Here is a 25,760-nt window from a genome sequence, read left to right on the forward strand (position 1 = left end):
TTGTAGCCAAGCGGGATGAAGTGTGAAGGGGGAAGATGCTCACAAAGGCAACTGAATATTCTGAGGGCAGTACAGTTCCATTGCTTAATTGTTCCTCTTTTTGACGTTTGTTCCTAGAAAATGTAAAAGTGGAACGTGATTGGGCACAACAGTGTGTAGCCACCGCATGTGATTTTTCAATCGATTGAAAAATCACTGTGTAGCCAGGCACATAGAAATTATGGAAAAACTTTAGCTGAGCCCAAAATTGATCCCATACAAATTATCGATAACTTGTATGGGGATTTAAGCTCGGCTGAAATTTAGCTCGATCTGCGTACCAGGCTTTTGTTTAAATTTTCCAGTCCGAAAAACTATCCAAAAAATGCGTAGTTGTAGATGAAGCCTGGTACGCTGCTCGCGCTAAATTTTAGCTCCCATACAAATTATCGAAAATTTTTAGCCGAGATAAAATGGATCCCATACAAGTTATCGATAACTTGTATGGGAATTTTATCTTGGCTAAAATTTAGCGCGAGCAGCGTACCAGGCTTGAGAATTTAAATTTAGCGCGTGAACTGCGTACTACCTGACTTAAGGCTGGGCCACACCGGAGGGTTCGCTGTAGCGGTACGGGTAGGGGTAACGGTACTTGTATGAAAAAAATTCCAAACTGACACATCAAAGTTCAGATGTGGATTTTTTTCATACAACTACCGTTACCGCTACCCGTACCGCTACAGCGAACCCTCCGGTGTGGCCCAGCCTTTAAAATCGTTGCTTAAATTTATCTTTGGAGGAAATTTGTATGAAAGATAAATTTTAGCGTGATCTGCACATCCCAAGTAACAATTTGACTTGTATAAGGTCCAATTTTTTCGATTCGACAAGCATAGTTTGTATGTGTCTCCTCGAGTAGAAGATCGTGTGTTATTATTTGTAGTACTAGATCTACTCATGAGTAAACTACCACCTCCAATGGAACAGGGCTATAATCTGCATTTATAAAGATCTCTGCATTTTCATCTACTCTCTCTATCCAACATCTGTGAATCTTAAATACTGTGTCTCCTTTTAATGCAGATCTGGAAATGCTGACGTATGTAAATCCACCATAAAACATCCAAACTTCAGCTACCACCAACAAAAAATTCATAAAATTCAACATTTGAGTCTTTTCTTTTAAAATCCACTCAACTAAAAATCACTCATTTATCTGCCCATCACTACAATTCATTCAAATAAATCTTCTACTACTTTATCCAATTCGCCTCCTCCCGCCATGCATGTGCTTCCAGCCTTCACAACCCATTTCTTTCAACAAAAAAAAATTTATTGACACAACCTGTCATTTCCAAATGTTATTTTTTTTTTGTATTTGTTTAATAACTAATTAAATATCCATGCTACTCTTCACTAATGAATCTTCAAATCAAAAATGTTATTTTTATCAATCTGTTACCATCTCCATTGTTCAATATTAAAACAACTATACTTCTCATCTAAAAACTTGTAGAGAAAATCTCCACACAAAACAATGGAAGACTATTTCGACGATTACGAAGAAGAAGATCTCTACGAAGATTATGACTTTGACAAAAGACTACTCTTTCCATTTAGTCGGCAAACACTTGAAGAAACATTCAAAAACTGTGTCATTCCTTCGTTAAGTCAAATCACATCATACGCTGGCACTCTGATCGGATGGAATCTTCTCTGTCGATTAGCATGGCTCATTGCAAAATGCGCCAACATTCAACCATGGGTTGACCATATAATCTCATTTGCAACTGGCTGCGGTGTACTCTACTACACAATCGGTTTGGATTTTCTTGTCGTATTACTTTTCTGTCTAGTCTCTTATGTTATTTTAAATATTCTCGAATACAGACAATCTAAAAGTATGGGTTACATTTTAGGAACAATTTGTATTCTGGGATTGTTTCTGTACGAATTGCTAGCAGACAATCCAACTGTCTGGCATAAAATTCGTGGAGTACAAATGATTGCCACAATGAAAGTTATTTCATTGGCATTCGATATGGATGCTAAGAAGCATGCTCGGACTCCAGCCTTATTCCCTTTTTTGGGTTATATGCTTTGTCCAGCGAATGCTGTTCTAGGTCCATGGATGGCTTATGATGAGTATACTTTAAGCTTGGAACAAACTAGAATAGAATTTCGATGGTTTGTCTGGACAGTGGCTAATAGTCTGGCAGCGTTGGGTTTTCTTCTGTTATCGAATTGCTTTGTGGCTTTGTTATGCACAGATTATGCCTCCAAATGGATGATAGCATTCCGAGATGCTTTATCATTTAGATGCAGTCATTATTTTATTTCGTTCCTCTCTCAGGCTACAATGGCAGCTGCTGGTGTTCAGAGTTACCAGAGTCTTAATGATAAATCTAGAGTCTTTGGAAGCCTTGTTACAAAACCATGTTCCATCGAGTTACCCCGATCGTTAACTGAAGTAGTTCGTAACTGGAACATTCCAATGCATCGTTGGTTGAAGACTTATGTGTTCCGCACTATCAAGGACCGGAGTACACTTTTTGCCATCATTTGTACTTATGTGGTGTCGTCACTTCTACATGGATTGCATTTTCAAATATACGCTGTTCTACTATCACTTGGCATTTTCACCTTCATTGAGTTCCAACTTCGAGCCAAAATTGCGAATATATTCAGTGCATGCATATTGCCGAATCCTTGTCGTCATCGAGCGTGCTCGCATGAGCACAAATGGAAGTCTACATTCAGCTTAATCATGAATTCGGTATTTGGATTGTTGACTGTTATGCATTTGGCTTATTTGGGTATAATGATGGAGGGAACAAGTTCACCGAATGCACAAGCTAATCGATTTTCTATACAAACGGGACTTAATAAATGGATGTCGTTGGATTTTCTCAGTCATTGGATATTTGTTTGCAGTTATTTATTTTATTTAGTAGTCTAAAAGTGGTTTGGTCTTTGTGGAACAGAATAAAACAAGTATCGTTTGTGCCTAATTAAGAGGCTTCATAATAAGACTTTTGTAACTATTATAAAGATAGAATAACTTTTGTACTTAGAAGTTTTTTTTTTGTTTTTTCTTTGTGTGTTTTTTGTGATAGATATTGTGGTTCCAAGTACTTAAAAAAGAAAAAAAAAAAAAACAAAAATTAAACTCCAAAGTGTCGAAGCTGTATAAGCAGTATTTTTTTAGGATTCAAAATCTAGTATTTTTATTTTTGATACAAGCTTCCATAGGAAATAAAAATAAAATAAAATTATAACTATTATGTACGTTTAACTTGTGTTTTCTTTTTGCCATCGACTTTTACTATATTTCTATCAGCTAGGTTCGACTTTTCATTCTCACCCGAAATGGAATCGGTTTATAATGAAAATTGCAGAGTTCACATTATGTACAATTTGGTTCATGTACTTGTTTTAAATTTACTGAGCTTGGTTCATGCAATCGATATTGTTTCCACATCCAAATATTGGCGATTCTGTACGCCGAACGAACCCGATATAACAATAGAACATGATATTATCTGTACAAAGCAAAAACCGCGAATCTGCATTTTGGGAAATTTTCAAGTTGATGCGTTACTTAACTTGTTATCGGTCCCCCTAATCACTGCGTGGACCAAAATCCTCCATCTGTTACTTAGCATCCTATCAATGTCCGTTGCACGAGTTTCGCCTACCTCCAACGCTTTGAACTTTGGAGCCGTTTTTTCTCTTTCTTTTGTATAATGAGCCTAAGCGGATAATTCAATTTTCTTCAAACATGGCATAAAACGATTTTTGTGACTCTCTCGACAGATTTTTGGAATCCAATTTTCAGGACAACAAATACCTACAATACGAGTATACCAATTTTGAAAAAGCTGAATTTCTCAAAAACCGCTTTTACGATTTTGATAAAAAAGTGTACTATTTTTCAAAAAAAAAAGTTAAAATTTATTTCAAAAATCATTAAAAGGTAATTCCTATAGAACTAATTCTATACTTGCGATATAGAGCAAGCTTTCGATTAAATCGAATTCGAAATAACAATCAGATCATAAAGTTACGATGAATGAGAATGCGAAACGAGGGTCTCGCAAGCCTGTCTGTCTCTATCTCGAGCTGCAGCCTAAACCATTGAAGCGGTTAACTCCAAATTTCGTAGTTAAAAGTTATTTCCCTAGATTGATTCGCTAGAGAGGAATAGTGTGCATACTTTTTAAATAAAAAAAAAAAATATTTCTTGTACCCTTGTTAACGGTTGCTAAGACAGAACTTATTTCTCTCGTTAACGCAGTAACCAACTTCAAACAAAATTTTTTGTACAAAGACGTTATTTTAGCCTTATTTTCAAAATTAAGAAAAATTTCCAAAATTAGCTGTGTATTTTTTGGCATTGCCAAAAAGCATGTAAACGCAGTTGGCAGTTACATGCATTACAAAAACAACATGCAACTGCCGATACGAATAGAAGCTAAACCAAGCTGCGGATAAAATTTTGACGAAGTGTATAAGTTTACGTATCCTTTCTCTTCGTGCATGCATATACATTTTTATTTAGTCTTGATATTTGGGAAATCCTACTGCGGATAGCTTTGACAAAAATATGCCTAATATGATCTGTGGATTCATAAAATAATTGATTTAAATAAAATCAATTTTTTTAACATTGTTTTTATAAGTCGAAATTTTAGCATACGTGGTTTGGTGGTCAACACTATGCTTTGAAAATTATAGCTCGGCAAAATGTTTGAGATAATTTTGTATGGGATCTAAAATTTAGCTCGATCTGTTTACTAGGCCTTAACAATAAAAACGGTTCTATGGATCACTATGATAATACCAATTCAAATACGACTAACAACGCTAGTATAAGAATACCATGATGATTTATGGTTTACCTTAAAAAAAAGCTGTTACATACCGGTTTCTGTGGAGATGGTGGACTACCCATAAGTTGATAATTAATAAACTAGTACTGCCATCTATCTACACTATACACATACTTTTCTGATATAATAGATGTGAATGTGTTGTTGTTAATAATATACTATCATCTTCTCATAGTCTTTCAACTCCAAAGGAATGCGGCTAAAATCGTGTACAATGTACAATCAAAGAAGTACATAATGTCACAGGCCTTCTTATGTGAGTTTATGTTCCAAAATTAGATAAAACATGTTTAACTTAATTTTTGTTATTTTCTTGAGACAAAAAAAGTCTGCCTTATGAAGCTGAGGCCCAATCTAAATTTTAAAACAAAGTTAATTAAAATTCTAATTGGATTTGGAAGAAAATATTTTTGTACTTGTGTTGAAAAATTTTGTAAATCAAACTATCTTTGTCTAGCACTTACACTCCTTTTCAAATGTTCATTAATCGTTTGTCTCCAATAGTGGTGCGTGACCTAACAAGGTTTTATTTTTTTTTTTTTGATAATTTAAGCTGTTAGGAAAAGCAACGGCTGAAATTGTTTCAAAATGGACCATAACTTTCGCATTGTTTTTCTTGTAAAGTATTTTTTGAGGACTTATTTTTTTCTTCATCAGAATAGGTACATCCTTGTTATCTTTAATGTTTTTGTGGATTTCGAGCAAATTTACCATTAAAAAAAATAACTGAACTTTCCTAAGTGTAATTTAATAATCATACTACCATTTTGAAAAACATGGGTGGATTAAAATCGCTAAATTTTGGAGAAAACACCTTAAGAAAAAAAAAAAAAACAAACAATAAAGGATCCACCAGTATGGTTTAAAAAAAATTACGAATTGTGAATATGCTCTATCCAGACTTCAGATACAAACATTCTGGGGTTAAAAAAAAATGAATGGTGGATTAACGACAAGAATAAAAGTGAAAAACAGTTGTTATTTCTATTTTTAGGACCATAAAATAGAATGCTCATTAGTCCCAATCTTCTAAAATGGCTGAATTTTGAAAAGACACCATCACTACACCAAGAAAAGAATTGTATGCGTTTAAGGTTTTTGAAATCCTTTACCACATGAAAAGTTGAGTGGTATTTCTTGTTATTTTTGGATCAACGAAGATTTCATTTTGATGTCCTTGGTGAGTTAAACTATCAGTTTTACATTCTGCGAAAGGAGAAACCATTTTGAGACCAACTTCATTTTAAAAAAAGAAGTGTTAAGGCATGGAAGAAAGTAATCTACAACGATAATACAAATAATGAATTTCAAACGTGAAGAATGGTCACAATTATTTATAAATGCATATTAAAGAAATTTTTCCTTAATTCTCTAGTATTTGTGAACCAGTATACTGAATTTTTCAACAGGACCACGCCTCCTACTACAAAAAATGCTCTGTAAAATATTGGGAGAAAGTGCAAATTTAGAAAGTATGTACTTCATTATCTGCCATAGAAAACAACCCTGAACCTTGTTGAAAATGTTTGGAAATGGCTAGTTTTGTTATTTTTTTTGTGAATAAAAACGCCACTATACAAAAAATAAAATAAGTAAAATACATTTTTAAGAAGAACTTGTAAAATTCATTTCATGGACCACTTTGACATGATTCTCTATGTGTACCTATTCTGATGAAACAAAAAAATAACTCAATTTTTCGATGTGAAATGTTTTGCCATAGAGAAACAAGAAAAATAACCACACGTTTTGAGTTATTTTTTTTGCTGATTCTGCTAACATCTTAAACAATGACTTGACATCACAAAAATTATTATTTTTCCTACACTGCAAAGCCTGGTACGCTGCTCGCGCTAAATTTTAGCTCCCATACAATTTATCGAAAAATTTTAGCCGAGCTAAAATGGGTCCCATACAAATTATCGATAACTTATATGGGAATTTTATCTTGGCTAAAATTTAGCGCGAGCAGCGTACCAGGCTTAAGGAAAAATTGAATACTGAACATTTGAAAAGTTGTGTACCTATTCTGATGAAAAGGAGTGTATGTCGAAAGTTTTTAGACTAAAGTATTTCGAAATATGTTACCGTATAATAACTACACTACCATGGGATTAAGATTTTAAAGAAGGTATAGTTTGGTTTATTTAAAAGGAAGCTCATTAAGTCTCCATAAATTGATTTCGGGTACCTACCTGTTTTAAATTTATGTTCATCCTAATTGGCTTCCCCCGCTTTAACTAACTGAAATACTCCATTAAATTAAAAGTTTTGTTTATTCTTAATTATTTCCAAATATCACATTTATTAGTTTAATTTTCTACAAACCATCATAATTCTAAACATATGGATTCCAGTTGCTTCCGTCCTCTGGCAACAAATTATTGGTAATTAATAAAATAACATCAATTACCCACCAAACACCAACTCCACCGACAGTCAATAGTTTGCCAACAGCAGTTCCAGTCTGTCCCAAACAAAATCGATCCATTCCCAGAAAACCCAGAAGTATACTATAGATCAAAGTTGTAACAAAATAATGGTCAGTGTATTTAACACATGGAATTCCATCGCGTTGGAAGTTGCGAGGCCCATAGCATTCAATGTCGGGGAAGACAACACAATCGACTTTTGTATGTTCGACATCTTCATACCAAATGCCACCGAATTTCACACAACCATAGCCGACTTCGTCGCGAGCCGATTGATTACCACGATGATCGACTGGGTCCTTGCATTCGAGGAATTCTTTTGATAGAAAACTACAATTGACTAATGGGCCGAGGGGATTGAATTTTGGCGATTGTTGTATGGATATTTCTTTGTCATTGCTAGCGTGTGTTGAATGAACTATGTATATTAATTCGTAGTAAATTGATAAAAGTATAATTGTTTTTTTCATATTGTTTTAAATTGAAAAAAATGTAAATTTTGTTTATTGTTGGGATTTTTGTTTTTTTATTTCATTTGTCAAATTAAAAAATAAAAATGTCATGCAAGATGGACACGTTCAATTTAATTCAGCAAAAAAAAAAATGATTGCCAACAACTGACAGCATGAATGAAAGAGGAAAAGATTGTGACCTTTGTTTTTTATTATAAAGCCTGAAGCCTGGTACGCTGCTCGCGCTAAATTTTAGCCAAGATAAAATTCCCATACAAGTTATCGATAACTTGTATGGGATCCATTTTATCTCGGCTAAAAATTTTCGATAATTTGTACGGGAGCTAAAATTTAGCGCGAGCAGCGTACCAGGCTTGACCTTCAAGCCTGGTACGCTGCTCGCGCTAAATTTTAGCCGAGATAAAATTCCCATACAAGTTATCGATAATTTGTATGGGATCCATTTTAGCTGAGATAAAAATTTTCGATAATTTGTATGGGAGCTAAAATTTAGCGCGAGCAGCGTACCAGGCTTCAAGCAAGAAAACTGAGTTCAGAAAAGACACTCCGACCTTAAAGCCTGGTACGCTGCTCGAGCTAAGTTTTAGCTCCCATACAAATTATCGAAAATTTTTAGCCGAGCTAAAATGGATCCCATACAAATTATCGATAACTTGTATGGGAATTTTATCTGAGCTAAAATTTAGCTCGAGCAGCGTACCAGGCTTAAAACGAAAAAAACGGGGTTGCACTCACACACTTGCAACTTTTTGTGTATGAACAAAAAGTCGAAGGAGAAATCGTGGTGAAAAAACCAATACATATAAAATCGGCTCCGCGGTGATTATAATTTAAATACTAATTTGAGCCAACATCGGACCCGTTTCGTAGTCGAAGTCGGACTCAGCTCCGCCTGAGACGGAGCGGATTCGGACCGAGGTCGGACTTGTTTTCTTGAAGGGTGGTACGCTGCTCGTGCTAAATTTTAGCTCAGATACAAATTATCGAAAAATTTTATCTGAGCTAAAATGGATCCCATACAAATTATCGATAACTTGTATGGGAATTTTATCTCGGCTAAAATTTAGCGCGAGCAGCGTACCAGGCTTAAATGACAACGTTTTCAGAAGTTGAGAAAGCCGAATCTGGGGCATAGAGGAAGAAATACCTAGAGAGCCGACTCGTACCCCCTTTGCATACGGCATACGTTCGTTAACGTATGGTCGCTATGTGTCCCTATCGTTTTTTAAGCCTGGTACGCTGCTCGCGCTAAATTTTAGCTGAGATAAAATTCCCATACAAGTTATCGATAACTTGTATGGGAATTTTGTCTCAGCTAAAATTTAGCGCGAGCAGCGTACCAGGCTTTAATAATTAAATAGAGACAGAAATAGTCAAAATGTTAACGTATGATCGTAATCGTGTGCCGTAATTCGACCCCCTGGTATGCAGCTTGAGATAAATTTTAGCTCACATACAAATTATCGAAAAATTTTAGCCGAGCTAAAATGCATCCCATACAAACTATCGATAACTTTTATGGGAGTTTTAGTAGTCAAAGCGTTAAGGTATGATCGTAATCGTGTGCCGTGATTCGACCCCTGATGTCGCCAACTGGGTAAAGTATTTATATGCGACGGATAAAGATAATTTTTAATTTGGCTAGCCGCTCATAACTACTCCCCAGGCTATAATAAAACCATGCCGACTTTTCAGGAGTCGATTTTAGCCGCACGAAATGTCGCACGGCTAAAGTCGAAATAGATTCTTCTATGGGGATTGTCACTTTAGTCACCTGCGGCTTACGTTCACGCGAGTTGACTAAAGCCTGGTACGCTGTTCGCGCTAAATTTTAAGCCTGGTATGCAGCTCGCGCTAAATTTTAGCTCCCATACAAATTATCGAAAAATTTTATCTGAGCTAAAATGGATTCCATACAAATTATCGATAACTTGTATGAGAATTTTATCTCAGCTAAAATTTAGCGCGAGCAGCGTACCAGGCTTCAGCTAAAATGGATCCCATACAAATTATCGATAACTTGTATAGGAATTTTATCTCGGCTAAAATTTAGCGCGAGCTGCGTACCAGGCTTAAGCCTGGTACGCAGCTCCCATACAAATTATCGAAAATTTTTAGCCGAGATAAAATGGATCCCATACAAGTTATCGATAACTTGTATGGGAATTTTATCTAATTTTATTTAATTTTTTTGAAGCTTACATGGCACGAGCACCACTCTTAAGACGAGTTTTCCTAAGGGCCAGTTGTACAAACGTGGTTCAGCCTCGGATCAGGAATTTAACTCGCCGATTTCGGCGGATTAGCAGTGGATCAACTTTGGTTCAAGGATGGATTTAGCTATTTCTACCTATATGGACCTAGAACCAGTGCTAAAAATCAATTTTACCACCGAATTCCGAAGATAAAAGTTGCTGAACCACGGATTAAATATAACTGGCTTAAGGGCAGTTGTACAAATAGTTAATCCGTGGATCAGAAACTTTTATCTACTGAAATCTGTAGTAAAGCTGAGGTTTAGAACTGGCTGAAGGTCCATGAATGTGGTTATTTTTACATACATGAACCTTGAACCAGTGCTAAACTTCAGATCAACTACCGATTTCCGAAGATAAAAGTTGCTGATCCACGGATTAAATATTTGTACAACTGGCCCTATTTGTGAGATTCATGGAGTATGCATTTTAAATGGCATTGTCATCCAGCGAGTGTATGAATACAAAAATTATTCAACGATCAAAGCCTTTTTGAATGAAACCAATCAATAGCCGTTTTTATTATCAAACTTGATCCATATAGATCATTAATTAACACGTATTACAACAACTACATGAGATCTTGCTTCACGAATCGTGATCCTGATGAAAAGCAAGATCACGATTAGTGATCCTGATGAAATACAAGATCTCATGTAGATAATAAAAAACGGCTAATAATGTATTATTTTTTTCATTTTAAGTTCAAATAGAATTTAGGTTCTATATGAAAGCCACATTGAAGTCAGACTGAGTTATCAAAGGGGCGACCCAAGGGGCTATGATGATACATAAATACTTTATTTTGCATATGAAACCATACATCTTTTTTATATTAAAAATTAAAGTCTTTATTTCTGATTGCAACAATTTTTACCAACTCATATCATATGGACAAATACTTTGATTTGTCAACAACAAAACTTTATTGTTGCAATTTTCTATTGCCTACAAAAATTTCCGAAATAAAACTTAAAGGCTTGGCCACACCGGAGGGTATGCGGTAGCGGTACGGGTAGAGGTAACGGTAGTTGTATGAAAAAAATTCCAAACTGACATATCAACGTTCAGATGTGGAATTTTTTTCATACAAATATCGTTACCGCTACCCGTACCTCTACCGCATACCCTCCGGTGTGGCCAAGCCTTAATAGTTTTTTGTTGGGATCAATATATTTCGGCAACAAGTGCCATCTTCAGGATCTATTAAAACAATAAAGTTATACATAATAATAACAAAATCCCAAATTAACTAACAAAACTTTAATGAAGCACACATTTGAAATCTAAACAACTGGTAATCCAGCAGATATTTGACTTTCAATTCCGCAATGATCGCTGCCACGGAGAATCTTAAATGTTCCATTATCACCCCATTCGGAGTTCCAAGAATTGGAAATTAACCAATAGGGTGTATCATTCTCCACACCCCAACCGATTATACGGATAGCATGACCGCCAAGAGCTTTACCATGAACATGCTGATACACTCCTGTTTAAACAAAAATTATAAAATACATACAAAAATATAACAACAATACAAACCTTTTTTGTATAAAATAAAATCTTCAAACACTGTAAAAGCTCCTTCAACGGGTCCATTGGTTTTAATTTCATTTTGAATTTGTTTCACATCACTGGCAATTGAATATGAAGACTTGCCATAGTGCTTGTCTTCATTGTACTTAAGTTTGTATGAACTTTCACATTGATGTTGGCAACGTGGTGTTTTTTTATAATGAGCATCACAAGGCGGAAGTGTTCCATTGATGCGATGTTCGCATGGTGCGATTTCATATGGACGGCAACCCTTGTTATTAAAAAAAAATGTATGCATATTTGAATAGTAAAAAGTAAAGATAGTGATATCGAATTTCATTACCTGATTAGATCCGAAAGAACCTCCACTCACAATTCCCTTACGTTTCCAATAGCTCCATGCTGCACCAGGGAAACCACCATTGCATCCCATTCCGCAAGTGTGACAGCATGACACCAAGTCATCAGCCGAAAAATGGAAATTGAGTTTTCCTTTGGAGGCAATGCAAACCTGCAAGTTTACAAATAATCTTTGATTTTCATTTTCTTTTTAAAACATATCTCCCATACACCTTTTTCGAGGTATTGCCATTATCTCGAAAACGGCTCTAACGATTTCGATTAAATTTGGTGTACGTAATAGTCTTGATTCTAATAAAACTGCGTTTTTTATTTTTCGCCAGTTTTTGCAAAAATTGACATACATATTTTTTAGGTTCGTACGTTTAATCAAAGCATAAGCCAATTTAAATCAAAATTTACAGACAGGTATTTCTTATTTTGAAGTGTAAAATGTAAATAAAAATTTAAAAAAAAAGTTTTTGAAACTAATTTTAAAAATTAAATTTTTAATTTTTTTTTGCTCGCTTAACAAAATCCTTAATTTCCAATAGATATTTAAGATAAAGATACTTTGGACCACAAGAGCAAGTACGTGCGACCCAGTCGTGTATTTTATTTTTCAATGCAAACATTTTTTTTAATGCAAATATTTTTCAGCTCCAATAAAAATTTTTTTGAATGCAAATTCTTGTATTTGCAATAAATGTTTATATTTTAATTTGTAAAGGAGAACAAATGCATTAAAAAAATTGATTTTTTAAAACCCTGCTTATATGTACCTCCCGACAACTCCTACAGAGATCGGGTGCAAATATGTACACCCATTTTTTCAGGATACAGGATTATTCCAAGATATTTAGCTTTTTAGTGAAGCACACACTTTATATTTTAGAGGAATACCATTGAGTTTAGGAGGGCTAAAGTACTCTAGCTTTCTCGTGAGCCCCACATTCTTCTCATCAAGTTCCAGGCTAAAATTTTGTTTTATCCAATTTATTACTCAAATAAACGACAGAATTGCCACTACATATCCCGACTTGTTCGGTTTTGCCATGTTGTGTCTGAGCGACAAGACACTTTTTGTTGCAATTTTAACTCATATAAAGAAACAAAAAATATATTATTTTATATTACAAATTAAAGTCTTTATTATTTCTGAATGCGACAATTTTTCTATACCCATATCAACAGACAATAAAACTATAATAATATTCTAAATGGACAAAAAATAATTTGATTTGTCCAACACAACTTTAAGTGAAGCACACACTTTATAAATCTAAACAACTGGTAGACCAGCAGATATTTGACTTTCAATTCCACAATGATCGCTGCCACGGAGAATCTTGAATGTTCCATTATCACCCCAATCAGAGTTCCAGGAATTGGCAATAAGCCAGTAGGGTGTATCGTTTTCGACACCCCAACCCATGATACGAATTGCATGACCGCCAAGAGCTTTACCATGAACATGTTGATATACACCTGTTAAAAATTAAAATTAATAATAATAAGAATAACAAATAGATTGATTTAACTAACCCTTTTTGTATAAAATCAAATCTTCATAAACTGTGAAAGCTCCTTCAACGGGTCCATTGGTTTTGATTTCATTTTGAATTTGTTGCACATCTTTGTGAACTGAGTATGAAGACTTGCCAAAATGCTTATCATCGTTGTATTTAACTTTGTATCCACTTTGACATTGATGTTGGCAACGTGGGGTTTTTCCATTTTCACCATCGCAGGATGGGCGAGTTCCGTTAACGTGATGTTCACAAGGTGCGATTTCATATGGACGGCAACCCTAAATAATTAAATAGGTCGTAAGAAGATGGTAATTACATTCAGGAGATTGGCTTACCTGGTTAGATCCGTAAGTACCACCACTCACAATTCCCTTACGTTTCCAATAGCTCCAGGCTGCACCAGGGAAACCACCATTGCAACCGAAACCGCAAGTGTGGCAGCATGAGACCAAGTCATCAGCTGAGAAATGGAAATTGAGCTTTCCTTTGGAATGAATGCACACCTGCAAGTGGGAATTTGCATACGAGGCATTGTTTTAAATATAAACATTTCGAACGGTGTAGCTGTTTTTTATTTAATTTCTTAAAATTGCAAACACAAGACACATATACACTACAATACACCATGTTTTAACAAAATTCACGACTGGATCGCACGTACTTGGTTTTGTAGTTCCTAATGGTACAAATTGTCACTACGATCGGATTTTGTGCAAATTTTAGCTTATGGTTAAATTACCAGAAGAAACTTCTTTTTGAAAATTTAACATTATTAAAAATAATAGGAAATTATTGTATGTAAAATTTGAATATGATGGGTCCAGCCCAACCTATACTTAAATAATCAAAGCATAAGTCAACTTAAAAAAAAGGAAACATCATATTTATGTTATCCGTATTTTCGTAAAAAAGCAGTTTTATCATTAAAATCTTTAAAAACGTTTTTTGAGAAAATTGACATAACTCCAAAATTTTGTACCGTATATGATCAAGGCCCAATTTATTGAATCTCCATTAAACTTTATATCTCCATTAAAAAAGAGAATTTTAAATTTAAAAATAAAATTTATTTATTCAGTCTCTTTTAAGAATTTTTTTTGAAGTTTGACATTAAATTTAAACCCCTTTTAGATAAAAAGCTAAATTCGACTTTTTAAGAAGGATATTTAGAGTAAATGGAGGTTTTAAATATGATATGAATTTATTCACTCTCTATTAGCGTTAAATGTCATTTCTGTAATTACATACTTTATTTGGAAAAAAATAAATATCAAAAAATTGGATGAAATGTCTTCAAAGGATTGTTGAAATAACTTTTTAGTCCTAACATTTTTGTAAATTTTGCTATGCGATTTCAATGAAGTTATATCTCTTGAATCGGTCTACTGCTGATTAAATATCTATGTATCTATTGTAGATTTTGATGGTGTATCCAATCTATTGTCAGCGTCACGCGGGCGATTGCTAAGAATCGGTTAAGATTCATACATATTTATGACATACATAAATACCCAAATACGTTAGTCGTTTGTCCTAAAACGACACAAAAAAGAATCGCTCTGGACACCAAAATTGAGGTTCGAGTAAAGCAATTATCGTGCCATAGGGGAAAGGGGCAAAGGGCGGAGGGAACTACGAAGTTAAAGTTCTAAATTAGTAATACAAACTGGCGCTCCTAGAACAAGTCGTTTTAATAGAAACGACGTTTTCATTTCATTGCAACATTGCACTAAAGATTTTGAATGGACACATATAAAAAAAATGCATCTACTACGCAGAAGAGCACAATATACTATACATTTTCTCCACTTCCAAAGAAACACGACCAGCAGGTTGCTATACTGCATAATATTGCCATCTCATAAAATTGCAATTCCTTCAGTTTTAGGTTAACACTGGCATTTTGATACCCTCGCTTACGCACCAGTTTTTATGTTTGTTATTTCATTCAAATCTATATATTCGATTGTTGTGTGGCTATTGTGAAGCCGTTTTAGATCCAAAACAACTTTATTTATACGTTTAATTTTACATATCGAGTCCTTTCCGCTAATTTACAGTAAGCGCAAAAAAAGTCGTGAATTATGGACATTATTTTATTGTAGTTTTTCCAAAACTGAGAACGAATAGGTTACAATTTGTTTTCTTAATTTTATTTTTATAGTTAAATCACACCTTACTTTGGCTTCATTTAATTCATTTGTTAAACTTTTTATTTAACAAAAAACACTACATTTAACGCAAAACTTATTAAACAAATTCTATCATCAGCAATTGCATTCCATCATCAGTAGTAGCGATTGCTGATGATGGAGTGCATACGCTTTGAAATGCATTCAGGTTAGCTACGTATTTGTTTAATTCGTTTTTCGTTAAATGTTGTGTTTTTTGTTAAATAAAAAGTTAAACAAATGACTCAAATGAAGTCAAAGTAAGATGTAATTAAACTATAAAAAGGTTAATTTTATCAAAAATTTCTCAAAAACAAAGTAACATCGTATATAAAAAGGCATAGAACAAAGAGTAATAGAGATTTTCTGTAAAGTCTGTGGTCGCTTACGATCAAATCGCGGGAAAGATTCGATATGTCATCCAAATAAAGGTTTTATTATGAGATGACTATCTTTAATTAAATTTAGGCCCTCATATTCAATTCTTTAAATTGGGAAATCATCAAAGACAATCAAGACCGTGCGTGAATTCTTTGCCCCCGAGTACAAAAGAGCTAAGTCACAAAATTGCACTTTTCGGGTTTTGATGAAAAAGGAATAGGCTCTTTTTGCTCTTTTATTTGGTATCAAAAACATAAATTTAGAGCAACTCTTTCTTATAAAAATAAGAGGATCAATGCTCAAAAATGCATCGATTTTCATACATAAGCTCAACTTCAATCGCATTTTCTGGCAAATTATCATTTATGACTTAATACTTTTGTACCCGGTGGCAAAGAATTGGGTTAAACACTTGGCCGAGAATAAATTTTGAAACTATTGAGGTGAAAAAAAAAAAAAAATGTTTCAGCTGTCAAAAATGTATTTGCTCTGCAGTTAAACAAGCTCTGTAAAACTATCAGTCTGAGACTTAAGTATTTAGTTATAATTTGCTTATGGTTGGTCCTAGCTTAAAAAATTAAGAGAGCGCTCACGAGAGAGTAAAAAATATCACCACCCTGACAAATTAAGTTTCAACAATTTCTTCGAGTAGAAAATTTTTTTGGAGATAGATAGAAAAAAGGAAAAAAAAAGCAAATCAAATTGTATTGCGTGTCGAGTTGAATCGCGGTTACTCAATTTTTTGCAGCAAAAAAAGTGTTAATTTTTTATTGAATTCACCAAATGAATGATGATTGGTCTTTAACTTGTTCCAGACTTTTCTACAGCTTTTAGCAGTTTTTCCTTCTGATAGAATTTTTTTCCTAATCTCACAAATTTGGCAGAATTACACTTACAGCTGCGAGCAAAAACATAGCAGCGATTTGAAAAATATTTTTAATAAAGCATTTAACATTAAAAGAGCTTTGATTTTGGAAATTTTTTTAAAGTAAAACTCCTTAAGTTTCATTAAAATTTAAATTTTAGTACAAATGGAATTTAATTTATTTCTATTAAGATTAAAAATAATCCAAAGACAAAATAAGCCTCAAATTAAAGCGAGCAAAATAATAGCAGTGATTATCTTTTTCTATTAAATTTAAATAAAACAAGGGCGAAAAAAGTTCAATCAAACGGTATTTTATTAGAGAAAAGGTAGTATTTGCTCCCATGACCGTTATTTTTAATTACCGCTTCGCAACGATTTTCATGAAGTCGTAAAGTCCCTGAGATCTTTGCGGTGTTATAGATCACCAAACCTGCTCAGCAACGGTTAAGAACTCCCGTTATTTTAAGTTTTGGCTTTAGACACATCTCCTTTTATATCCCCCCCAAAGTTTCTAGAATGGATTGAGGTCTGAAAGACTGAGCAGGTTACTTTATGACCCCAATTTTAGTATCTTGGTACCATTGCCTGGCTGCTCTGCTGATGTGTTTTGGGTTATTATCCTTTTGGAAGACCCATTTAAGCTTAATTTGGTGTCGAAGTAATAGCAGCATAATGTTTTGCAAACTATTCAGGTGCCAGAGCTGGTTAATTACTGTTTTGATCCAATGTAATAGGCAAAGTCCATAGTAGCAGAAGTATCCCCAAAACAAAATATTAAACCTTCTATATTCTCTGGACTGATGAGAGAAAATTGGTTCTTTATGGTGATTAAGGGTCTCGGCAATTTGTGTAACTACCACGGAAAACGAAATAAAAAACTAGATACATTACAAAAACTAATTAACTAGGTAGGAGGGTCCAATATACACTCTAACTCTAAACAACATACCTAATATACCAACCCAAACACATTTTATAATTGAACCAAATTATTTAAGTACAATTAATAAATGCGCTTAGTTAGGAGAAAAAAAAAACCATATTTTGAAAAGATATAACTCTAAAACATTTGTTTGCAGGCCCTCGTACCCATCCATTACTTTCTCTGACATCTACTGGAGAAAGCGAGTCTCAGCGAATTTAAGAACTTGTAAAAAGTTATTTGAATATCAAAGGCGTAATATAATAATATTATTTAAATCATGCAATTAGCCTCCAATTTAAATTATTGACTCATTCCAAAAACAGATAATTCCCAACAAACAAAGAAAATAAGTACTCATATAAATGTTTTTTTTTTTTCTACAGAAAAAAAAAAAAAAACAACAAAAACAAAAAAAAAAATAATGAACAGTTTGCATAAACAAGCAGCAAGTAAGAACCTTTCTTATCTCTCTGTTTGCGATAACGAGTTGAAAGCTGAAACAAAAAATGATTTTTTTTTTCAATTGAAACTTACTCGATCCGACATAGCTTCAACAGCTCCAAATGCCCAACATGATCCACAAGATCCTTGATCACGAATTTCCTGAATTGTAGGACAATTTGGCCATTCTTTGCGAGCATCGAAATTTTCTGGCAAATCGCTTGGTGAGAAATATTCAAGCTTCTTTGGTGCTAGAGCATATTTGTGTGCATCTGGATGAACGCCCATCAAGCCTTTAATGTATGATTCGCTTATTGAGGGTGCAAAATTACGACCAACCTATTAATTAAGTTAAATTCAATCAAATTCAGTAAATTGCTTTGTTTCTTTGTTAAATATGTTAAACAAATGAATTACCTCCCATGTTTTTGCCTTTGAACGAACAATTTCAATGAATTCATCGGACAATAGACTGGGCTCAGCTGCAACATGTACAACAAGTGCAACAAAAAGCAAGCAGAAGCGCTTCATTTTGTGTCCTTCGAGTTTTTTTGTTATTCAATAGAATAAATTGTATTTGAGCTAAATAGAAATAAAAAAAAAAAAAAGAAAATGGCGTATATAAATGATTGTTGTACGTATTAAAATTGCGTTTTAAAAAAGATTTTTTAACAAAGCCTTGTTTGATTTGGTTTAAAATATGGAACAAAATTTATCTTTAAAATTAAATGCAGTCTGCATAACTTTTATATGAAAAAAAAGGTTATAAAAAATAAAATTTTCTTACTTACAGATATCTTTTGTTAATTAATTTATGAACAAATTGCAACCGATTAAATATTGATTTGATGGCACAATCCACTAGCGTTTTTACTGCTGGTACCTGTTCGTGTAATCTTGAATTTTAAAATGATTTCTTTTTTTTTTTCCTTCTTCAAAATAAAAATATGGCAGACTTCATGTCATTTGTGTTCGGTGTTGTTTTTTTCTTATTCCGAAAACGGAACGTCAAAAGTTGACGTAACGTAAACGTAAAAGTAGACGTCTTTGAAAAAGTGATGCCAGGCTGACTAAACAATCACATTTTTAGAAACAAATTTAAAAATAACTTAATAGGTGTGTTTTTTTGTTTATCTATATAGATTTTGTGCAAAAAAACGACATCGGGATTTTTGAAATCCATGCAAACATTTGGCACCACTGTACATATATTTTGGCAGCAGTCTGTCAAAAATGTTGCTTTTGTTTTTTTTTTATTTTAACTCCGAAGTCAGCTATTACATGAAGTCAGCTATTACATGAAGCCTCAAGAGGCGCGCCTCTTTTCAAAACTAATGAGTGCAAGAGAGAAAGAAGATAAACAAAAAATTATCCGACCGGAGAGTCGTGGGCCAAAATTCTGAGACTCTTTTTTGACGTTTCTTTTTCCACTCTTTATTTTTTCAACATTCCCTTCCATTTCTTTTTGCTTCTTGGTGGAATACAACAACAACAATACTTAAATTAAAGGATAAATGTCAAATTTGAGTCTTTGACTCAAGAGGCATCGTGTAATAGTACGCGCCTCACAGAATGATTATCAAAAGAAAATTCGAAAAAAGAGTCAAGCCTCTTGAGGCTTGACTCTTTTTTCGAATTTTCTTTTGATAATCATTCTGTGAGGCGCGTACTATTACACGATGCCTCTTGAGTCAAAGACTCAAATTTGACATTTCTCTTTTGATTTAAGTATTGTTGTTGTTGTATTCCACCAAGAAGCAAAAAGAAATGAAAGGGAATGTTGAAAAAAGAAAGAGTGGAAAAAGAAACGTCAAAAAAGAGTCTCAGAATTTTGGCCCACGACTCTCCGGTCGGATAATTTTTTGTTTTATCTTCTTTCTCTTTTGCACTCATTAGTTTTGAAAAGAGGCGCGCCTCTTGAGGCTTCATGTAATAGCTGACGAAGTAGGAAGGCCATTACATCCATGTTGGATGCAAACAAAAATTTTCAAATGGCATCCATGTTGGATTCAAAAAATTTTTTTTTCACAAAAAACCAAAAATTATCTGTATATTCTTAGCTACATTTTAAGACCATGACCATTAACATTAGTTGCGTCGTTCTTGTGTTATAAGCGTTTGAAGATAGCCATATTGTATTTTTGTTTCGATTTTTTAAAAATTAAATGTGAAAACTTTTTTATTTTTATTTCTAATTTTTTGAAAAAACTTTGGTAATTTTATATACATATCTGTTCAACAATCTTATCAGGATCCATTTAAGACTTTTATCTGAAAAGTGCATTGCGTATATCTCGAGATATTAACATTTCAATGCAAACATGTCAAACAAATTTTTGATTATTTTTTCTATGAGAGTTTTTTTTTCAAATATTTTTATATCCAAACTGATGTTTGGAATAACAATTATTATTTAAAATATTTATTTAATAGTTAGTTGAACTTTTTTTTTCAAAAACACACAAGAAACCCCAAAAGCGAAAAATATGACAACTTTATATTTTTTTTGTGTCAGCTGATTTCGGAACATTTAGTATGCAGTGCTGCTAATTTTTCTCACTAAGCCCCGAGGCGTTTTTTTTAACCAGTTAAGCCCGGTGGTAATAAAAACACACCTAATACCCAATGGTAATTTTTCGTTAACATGTTCGCTGTTGACTTTGGAGACTTAAAAATTTTTCGTTTCGCATCAGCAGCGTACTAGGCTTAATACGTAAATTGTTTTGATTTCAAATATCTCGATGTCGTTTTTTTGCACAAAATCAAGCCGTGTCAGCTTGTTCAATGTCTATTTTTCAAAATGATGAAAAATCGATTTTTAAAGTTCAGATTGAAAATTTTTGTTTATATCAGAAAGTTTCTGATTGGTATTGATTTTTTGTTAGAAGCCTTGATAATTTTATTTGTAAAACATGAAACAGAAGAAATTTTTTTTATTATGTGTGTTTTTTATTACCACCGACCTTTACTGAAAAAACAACGCCCCGGGGCTTAACCTGAAATTTTGGCAGCACTGTATATGAAATGTTACGAAAACACAAAACACAACACAAATTTTAAAATTTTCATAAATGTTAAAAAAGGTAAAGCCCAGAAAAATCTCCGGGATAAAGCCTAGTACGCAGCTGAAGCGAAACGAAAAATTTTGAAGTCTCCAATACCATTGGGTATTATAGCACAGTAAAAATAATGTCTAGGTTTTATGAAGATTTTAGAAAATTGATTGAGGTTATTGTTAAGCTGAGTTCACACTAGGTTGAAAACACGTTCAACTAACGTTCCAAATCAACAAAATGAATATTGAATTGAGACAGTTTGTAAAAGTTTAACTATAGTGGAACCTTTCCAAACTGTCTCAATAAATGTGTGGGCCCAAATATGTCCTAAATGCATCAGTTAAAATAATGTGGGAAATTTTAACTGCATACAATTTGGAACGTATGCTAAACGTGATTTTAATTGAAAACAAATTTCTGAAAGCTGACCTATAGCATAGTTCCAGTTAAAGATTTTTACGTAACGCATTTCCAACTTCATAAAGATTTAAAGATACAGGGGTAATATAATGCAACTTTATTATACTATCGAAACTATTTGAAAGCATAACAAAACTTAAATATAAACTTTTTTAATGAGCGTTTTAAAGGGTCAATTTTTAATAGGATTATTAGCTAGGCAGATCACATTAATATTAAGAAAATACTAAAAGTAGTCCATTTATTTCTCAAGCATTGTTTGCAAAAGTGTAAAATATGACATTGATGAACTCAAAATCTATAAAAAGAGAAAAGTTTTAAAAAGTATAAAGAAAAATAGTTTATATATGCATATATTTTACTTTAGTAAAACTCTCCAATGATAAAACTGAAAACTTCATTGCTGTTATCTGCAGAGGTTTTTGGCTCCGCATAATCATTAATTTCAATTTTAAATTAAAATCCCTTCCAGCTGGACAGTATTTTATTGCATCTTGTTTCATCTTTTTATCCTGTTGAGATAATTCTCCACCCTCCCAATTGCATGCGTATAAATGCCAAGCAGTTTTTAAAGACTAGAAAAAAACAAAAATTTGTTTTAAAATCAAAATTATATCCATTTTGATCAAATTTTTACGCATTGTATTAAATTATCTCCATTCCAGCATAAAATAAACAATTGCGAAAGTGCTGATAGAATATAGACCAAAAACTTTAAATAGTCTCCAATGAACATTTTACCCTTTTGAAAAAAAAGAAAATTATTTTTGAAAAATCGTATTATGCATCATAAAAAAAAATTTTGGGATAGTGGAACTTCTATTTCTTACCGTAACCAATTGAAATCCAACCATGCAAATTAAAATCGAACTTATCGAAAAATTTGCCAATAAATGAGGACTATTGAATTTCTCCAAACTCTGTGCAAAACTATACAAACAAATAACTGTTTCATCAATGTAAACTCATTAATTTTGTTTTCATTACTTGATAATTTCACTATGTCGCTTAGCTATAACATGCAATTGCCGAACATACTCCCTTTGGAAATGAACTTCAGGCACTGAAATTTTTCCATTTTCAGCAACAACCTTCCGATGAGCTTGGGGTATAATTTTATAACAATCTTCATGCAAAATACGAAGCTGACCACAGGTATAGGTGACAAAAAATCCAATAAGAGAATCCTCAGCAAACAAAGTCGTTACCACACACATTCCAGCAAACGAGGTGAAAATGTAGGTGAAGACATATTTCCATCCATGATTGGCATCGTAGAAAAAGATCATTTTATACGGAAATGGTTTTTCATCCGCGTTTGGATTGGAAAATAGTTCGATCAGTGGCAGAAAGCAGTACATCAGAATCAAACACATCATCATTATAGATACCAAGCTGAAAATCTTCATATTCGATTGACATTCATTTTCAATTCTGGGATTTGAACCTCTGAAAGGAAAAAAAATTATAAAGTTGCATTATAAGCTCCGAACCTTAAAACCCTTAATAGCTTAGTTAAAGCCTTTGATTGGAATATTCACAAAATTTTCGGGTGCACTGTGGTGTATACGTAACCTTTTTTTTCAATATTAGTGTTAAAATTTTGTATTCAACATTTATTCATGTAAAATTTATTTGGTATATTAAATAAAACTTACTTTTTGATCCAAATGCTTTTGACGAAATTACGCAATATCAATTTGAATGGCTTTTGATTCATTTTTAAATGAACAATACGAATAAAATTCAGGGCTCCCATGAAAGTAGTACAACAATTCTCAGTAGTTTTTAAAATATCACCAAATGTGAATATCAAAAATACTGTCTGGAAATAAATTGTAATGCCAACCGAGAACACGACATACCACGACCAAGCATTGTAAAGGCGTTTAAATGTTTCATTTTGCGTTTCAACAGGCCACGAACCATTTAATTTTAGCCAAAAACATTGTAAAGGAAATTTAAATGTACTACCGTCATTAGGTCTTGGATTGTACATGATGATTTTTGGGTTCTAAGAAATTGAATATGAATCTTGCAGATTCTGCTTGTTTTTATATAGTCAAATAAATCTTTGTTTAAAAATTCTGTTTGTGTTGTCGAAACAAAAAATTTAATTGGAAAATAATTATAGGGTAGATGGAAAAATCCATTGCTTCCTAAATTGGTTCCTTATTTTAATGATAGACTGATACAGAATGAAAAATATTTATAACATCAAATAAGTTAAAATGCAGTAAAGGAAAGTAAAATAATTTGCTGATGATTGTTTTTAATCTTTTGACAATGCATTTTGTATTAAAAAATAGATTTCAAATTGATTGTAATTGATTTTGAAATAATTCGTTGATTTTTTTTTTTTACTTGATACTTTGATATAAATTTAAAGTAGTAGATTGTTCATTGACGAAAATTTCCTTGCTTTAGATCTCTGCACGATGAGTAAAATCTTAAATATAAATAATAATAAATAAAACAACGTTTTTAAAGATTTTTCCATTTTGTTTGTTTTCATTTTATTATTAATTTAACACGTTTAACGAAAAATTAGTTTTTATTTTTTGCATTTCTCATTTTAATTTATATAATAATTAAAATTAGAAATAATATTACACATTATCTACGATTTATTTCGTTTAGTTTTTTTGTTTTCTTATTTATTACGAATAAAATTAATTTCATTTTTTTTTTTATCTTTAAGTTTATGTTTTTTTTTTTTAATAATTACGCCTATTATTTATTTATAGCTTTTTTGTCTTATTTTTTTTGTTTTTTTTTTAGTTGAAATAAAAATTAAGATATTTCTCGATTTTTGTTTTTTTTTTTTTTTTAATTTAAAAGAATAATTTTTAGTTTAACACATTTTTTGCCGTTTACGAGATAATATACTTTTTTTCTTTATTTATTTTTTGTTTTGTTTACGTAAAAAACTTTACTTCCATTCTTAGTATATAACATTTAAGTCGATATCTATTTAATAATCTTTCATTAATATATTTTTTTTTTTGCTTGAGTCCTGTTCTGATAATTAAACAAAGAAATAGATGAAAAAATTGAACAAACAAAATTTAAATATGCAGAAAAATACAAGAGAAGTTGGGAAAAAAAAACGATTTTTTAACTGGTATATCACAGGTTAAATAAAATGAGTTTCAAAAATGTACATTGATTGAAAAAGAAAAAAAAAAAAAACTAACAAGAAAAAGACATAAACAAAATTAAAGAATTTTATTTAAATTTAAAACAAAAAAGATTTATTTTATTTAAAAAAAAACTTAATGCCTAAAGTTAATGATTTTGTTAATGATATGTTCTCTAAGGTTTTCTTTTGATTTGAAAAAACTGCTCGGTTTTCTACAAACTTAAGTTTGGCATTCGTTTCTTTTAACTTTTTTTTTTTTAACAAACCAGGTTTTCTAAAACAAATTTGGTAGCACTTTTTGTTAGGTTTTACTCCTTTCTATTTAGTGCTGCCAAATCTAATAAATTATTTCATTAATTTTCTTTTAATTTGCAGCAAAATTATTTGAAAATTTTAATATAATAAAAGTAAACAACGAATAAAAAGAAATTGAGTCAACTTTAACAATAAATTTATTAAAGATGATAATTAAGAGATATTTATCTATCAGAACAAGATAAGGACGTTAGATATTTCGCACATTTAATCGTAGCAGTGTGTGATTATGATTTTTTTAAATTTATTTTTTTAATCATTTTTTTTCTGTATTATAAGTTTTACAATAGCAGTTGCACAAAAAAGTCTATTCTGTAAAAAACAATGAACAATATAAATATATATGTATATATATAGGGGGAGAAATCTTCCATTAATACTATTCAAATAATACAAACAAAACAATATGTTTTTATTTTTTTTTTTAATTTCATATTTATTTAAAATACTTTAAAACATTTATCTATATTTTTTTTTATCTGGTATTTAGTTACTATAGTAATAAATATATAAAATATATATATATGTCCTGTTTTTTTTTTTTTTCATTTTATAAATTTTGAATCAGAATGAAACAAAATTTATTAAAAGATCATATAC

General features: G+C 32.2%; 4 protein-coding genes across 5 annotated transcripts; 1 reads left to right on the plus strand and 3 right to left on the minus strand.

Annotated features, from left to right (window-relative positions):
- Positions 1-1,296: 1,296 nt before the first annotated feature.
- LOC129911892 (protein-serine O-palmitoleoyltransferase porcupine) lies at positions 1,297-3,048 on the plus strand. The gene has a single exon (XM_055989892.1). It carries the CDS (start codon positions 1,517-1,519, stop codon positions 2,936-2,938), a length of 1,422 nt encoding a protein of 473 aa, XP_055845867.1. The 5' UTR covers positions 1,297-1,516; the 3' UTR covers positions 2,939-3,048.
- Positions 3,049-7,128: 4,080 nt separating this feature from the next.
- Positions 7,129-7,849, minus strand: LOC129910426 (TM2 domain-containing protein CG11103). Its single transcript, XM_055987808.1, has one exon. It carries the CDS (start codon positions 7,771-7,773, stop codon positions 7,210-7,212), a length of 564 nt encoding a protein of 187 aa, XP_055843783.1. The 5' UTR covers positions 7,774-7,849; the 3' UTR covers positions 7,129-7,209.
- A 3,430-nt stretch (positions 7,850-11,279) lies between these two features.
- On the minus strand, positions 11,280-19,166 carry LOC129910055 (cathepsin B). 2 transcript variants are annotated; one of them, XM_055987301.1, is made up of 6 exons: positions 19,019-19,166; positions 18,645-18,809; positions 18,321-18,566; positions 11,914-12,081; positions 11,577-11,841; positions 11,280-11,523 (listed from the first exon to the last, which is right to left on the minus strand). In XM_055987301.1, exons 2-6 carry the CDS (start codon positions 18,756-18,758, stop codon positions 11,318-11,320), a joined length of 999 nt encoding a protein of 332 aa, XP_055843276.1. In that variant the 5' UTR covers positions 18,759-18,809; positions 19,019-19,166; the 3' UTR covers positions 11,280-11,317. The 2 variants fall into 2 exon arrangements, with proteins under 2 accessions (XP_055843276.1, XP_055843275.1); XM_055987300.1 differs by lacking the exons at positions 11,280-11,523; positions 11,577-11,841; positions 11,914-12,081 and adding exons at positions 13,033-13,397; positions 13,455-13,719; positions 13,777-13,944 and having other exon boundaries at positions 19,019-19,165.
- Positions 19,167-21,918: 2,752 nt separating this feature from the next.
- On the minus strand, positions 21,919-23,858 carry LOC129910693 (odorant receptor 13a). The gene is made up of 6 exons (XM_055988163.1): positions 23,362-23,858; positions 22,691-23,152; positions 22,534-22,633; positions 22,341-22,445; positions 22,066-22,278; positions 21,919-22,001 (listed from the first exon to the last, which is right to left on the minus strand). Exons 1-6 carry the CDS (start codon positions 23,700-23,702, stop codon positions 21,945-21,947), a joined length of 1,278 nt encoding a protein of 425 aa, XP_055844138.1. The 5' UTR covers positions 23,703-23,858; the 3' UTR covers positions 21,919-21,944.
- Positions 23,859-25,760: the final 1,902 nt, after the last annotated feature.

Source organism: Episyrphus balteatus, chromosome 2 (assembly GCF_945859705.1).
Source record: "Episyrphus balteatus chromosome 2, idEpiBalt1.1, whole genome shotgun sequence".
Taxonomy (NCBI): domain Eukaryota; kingdom Metazoa; phylum Arthropoda; class Insecta; order Diptera; family Syrphidae; genus Episyrphus; species Episyrphus balteatus.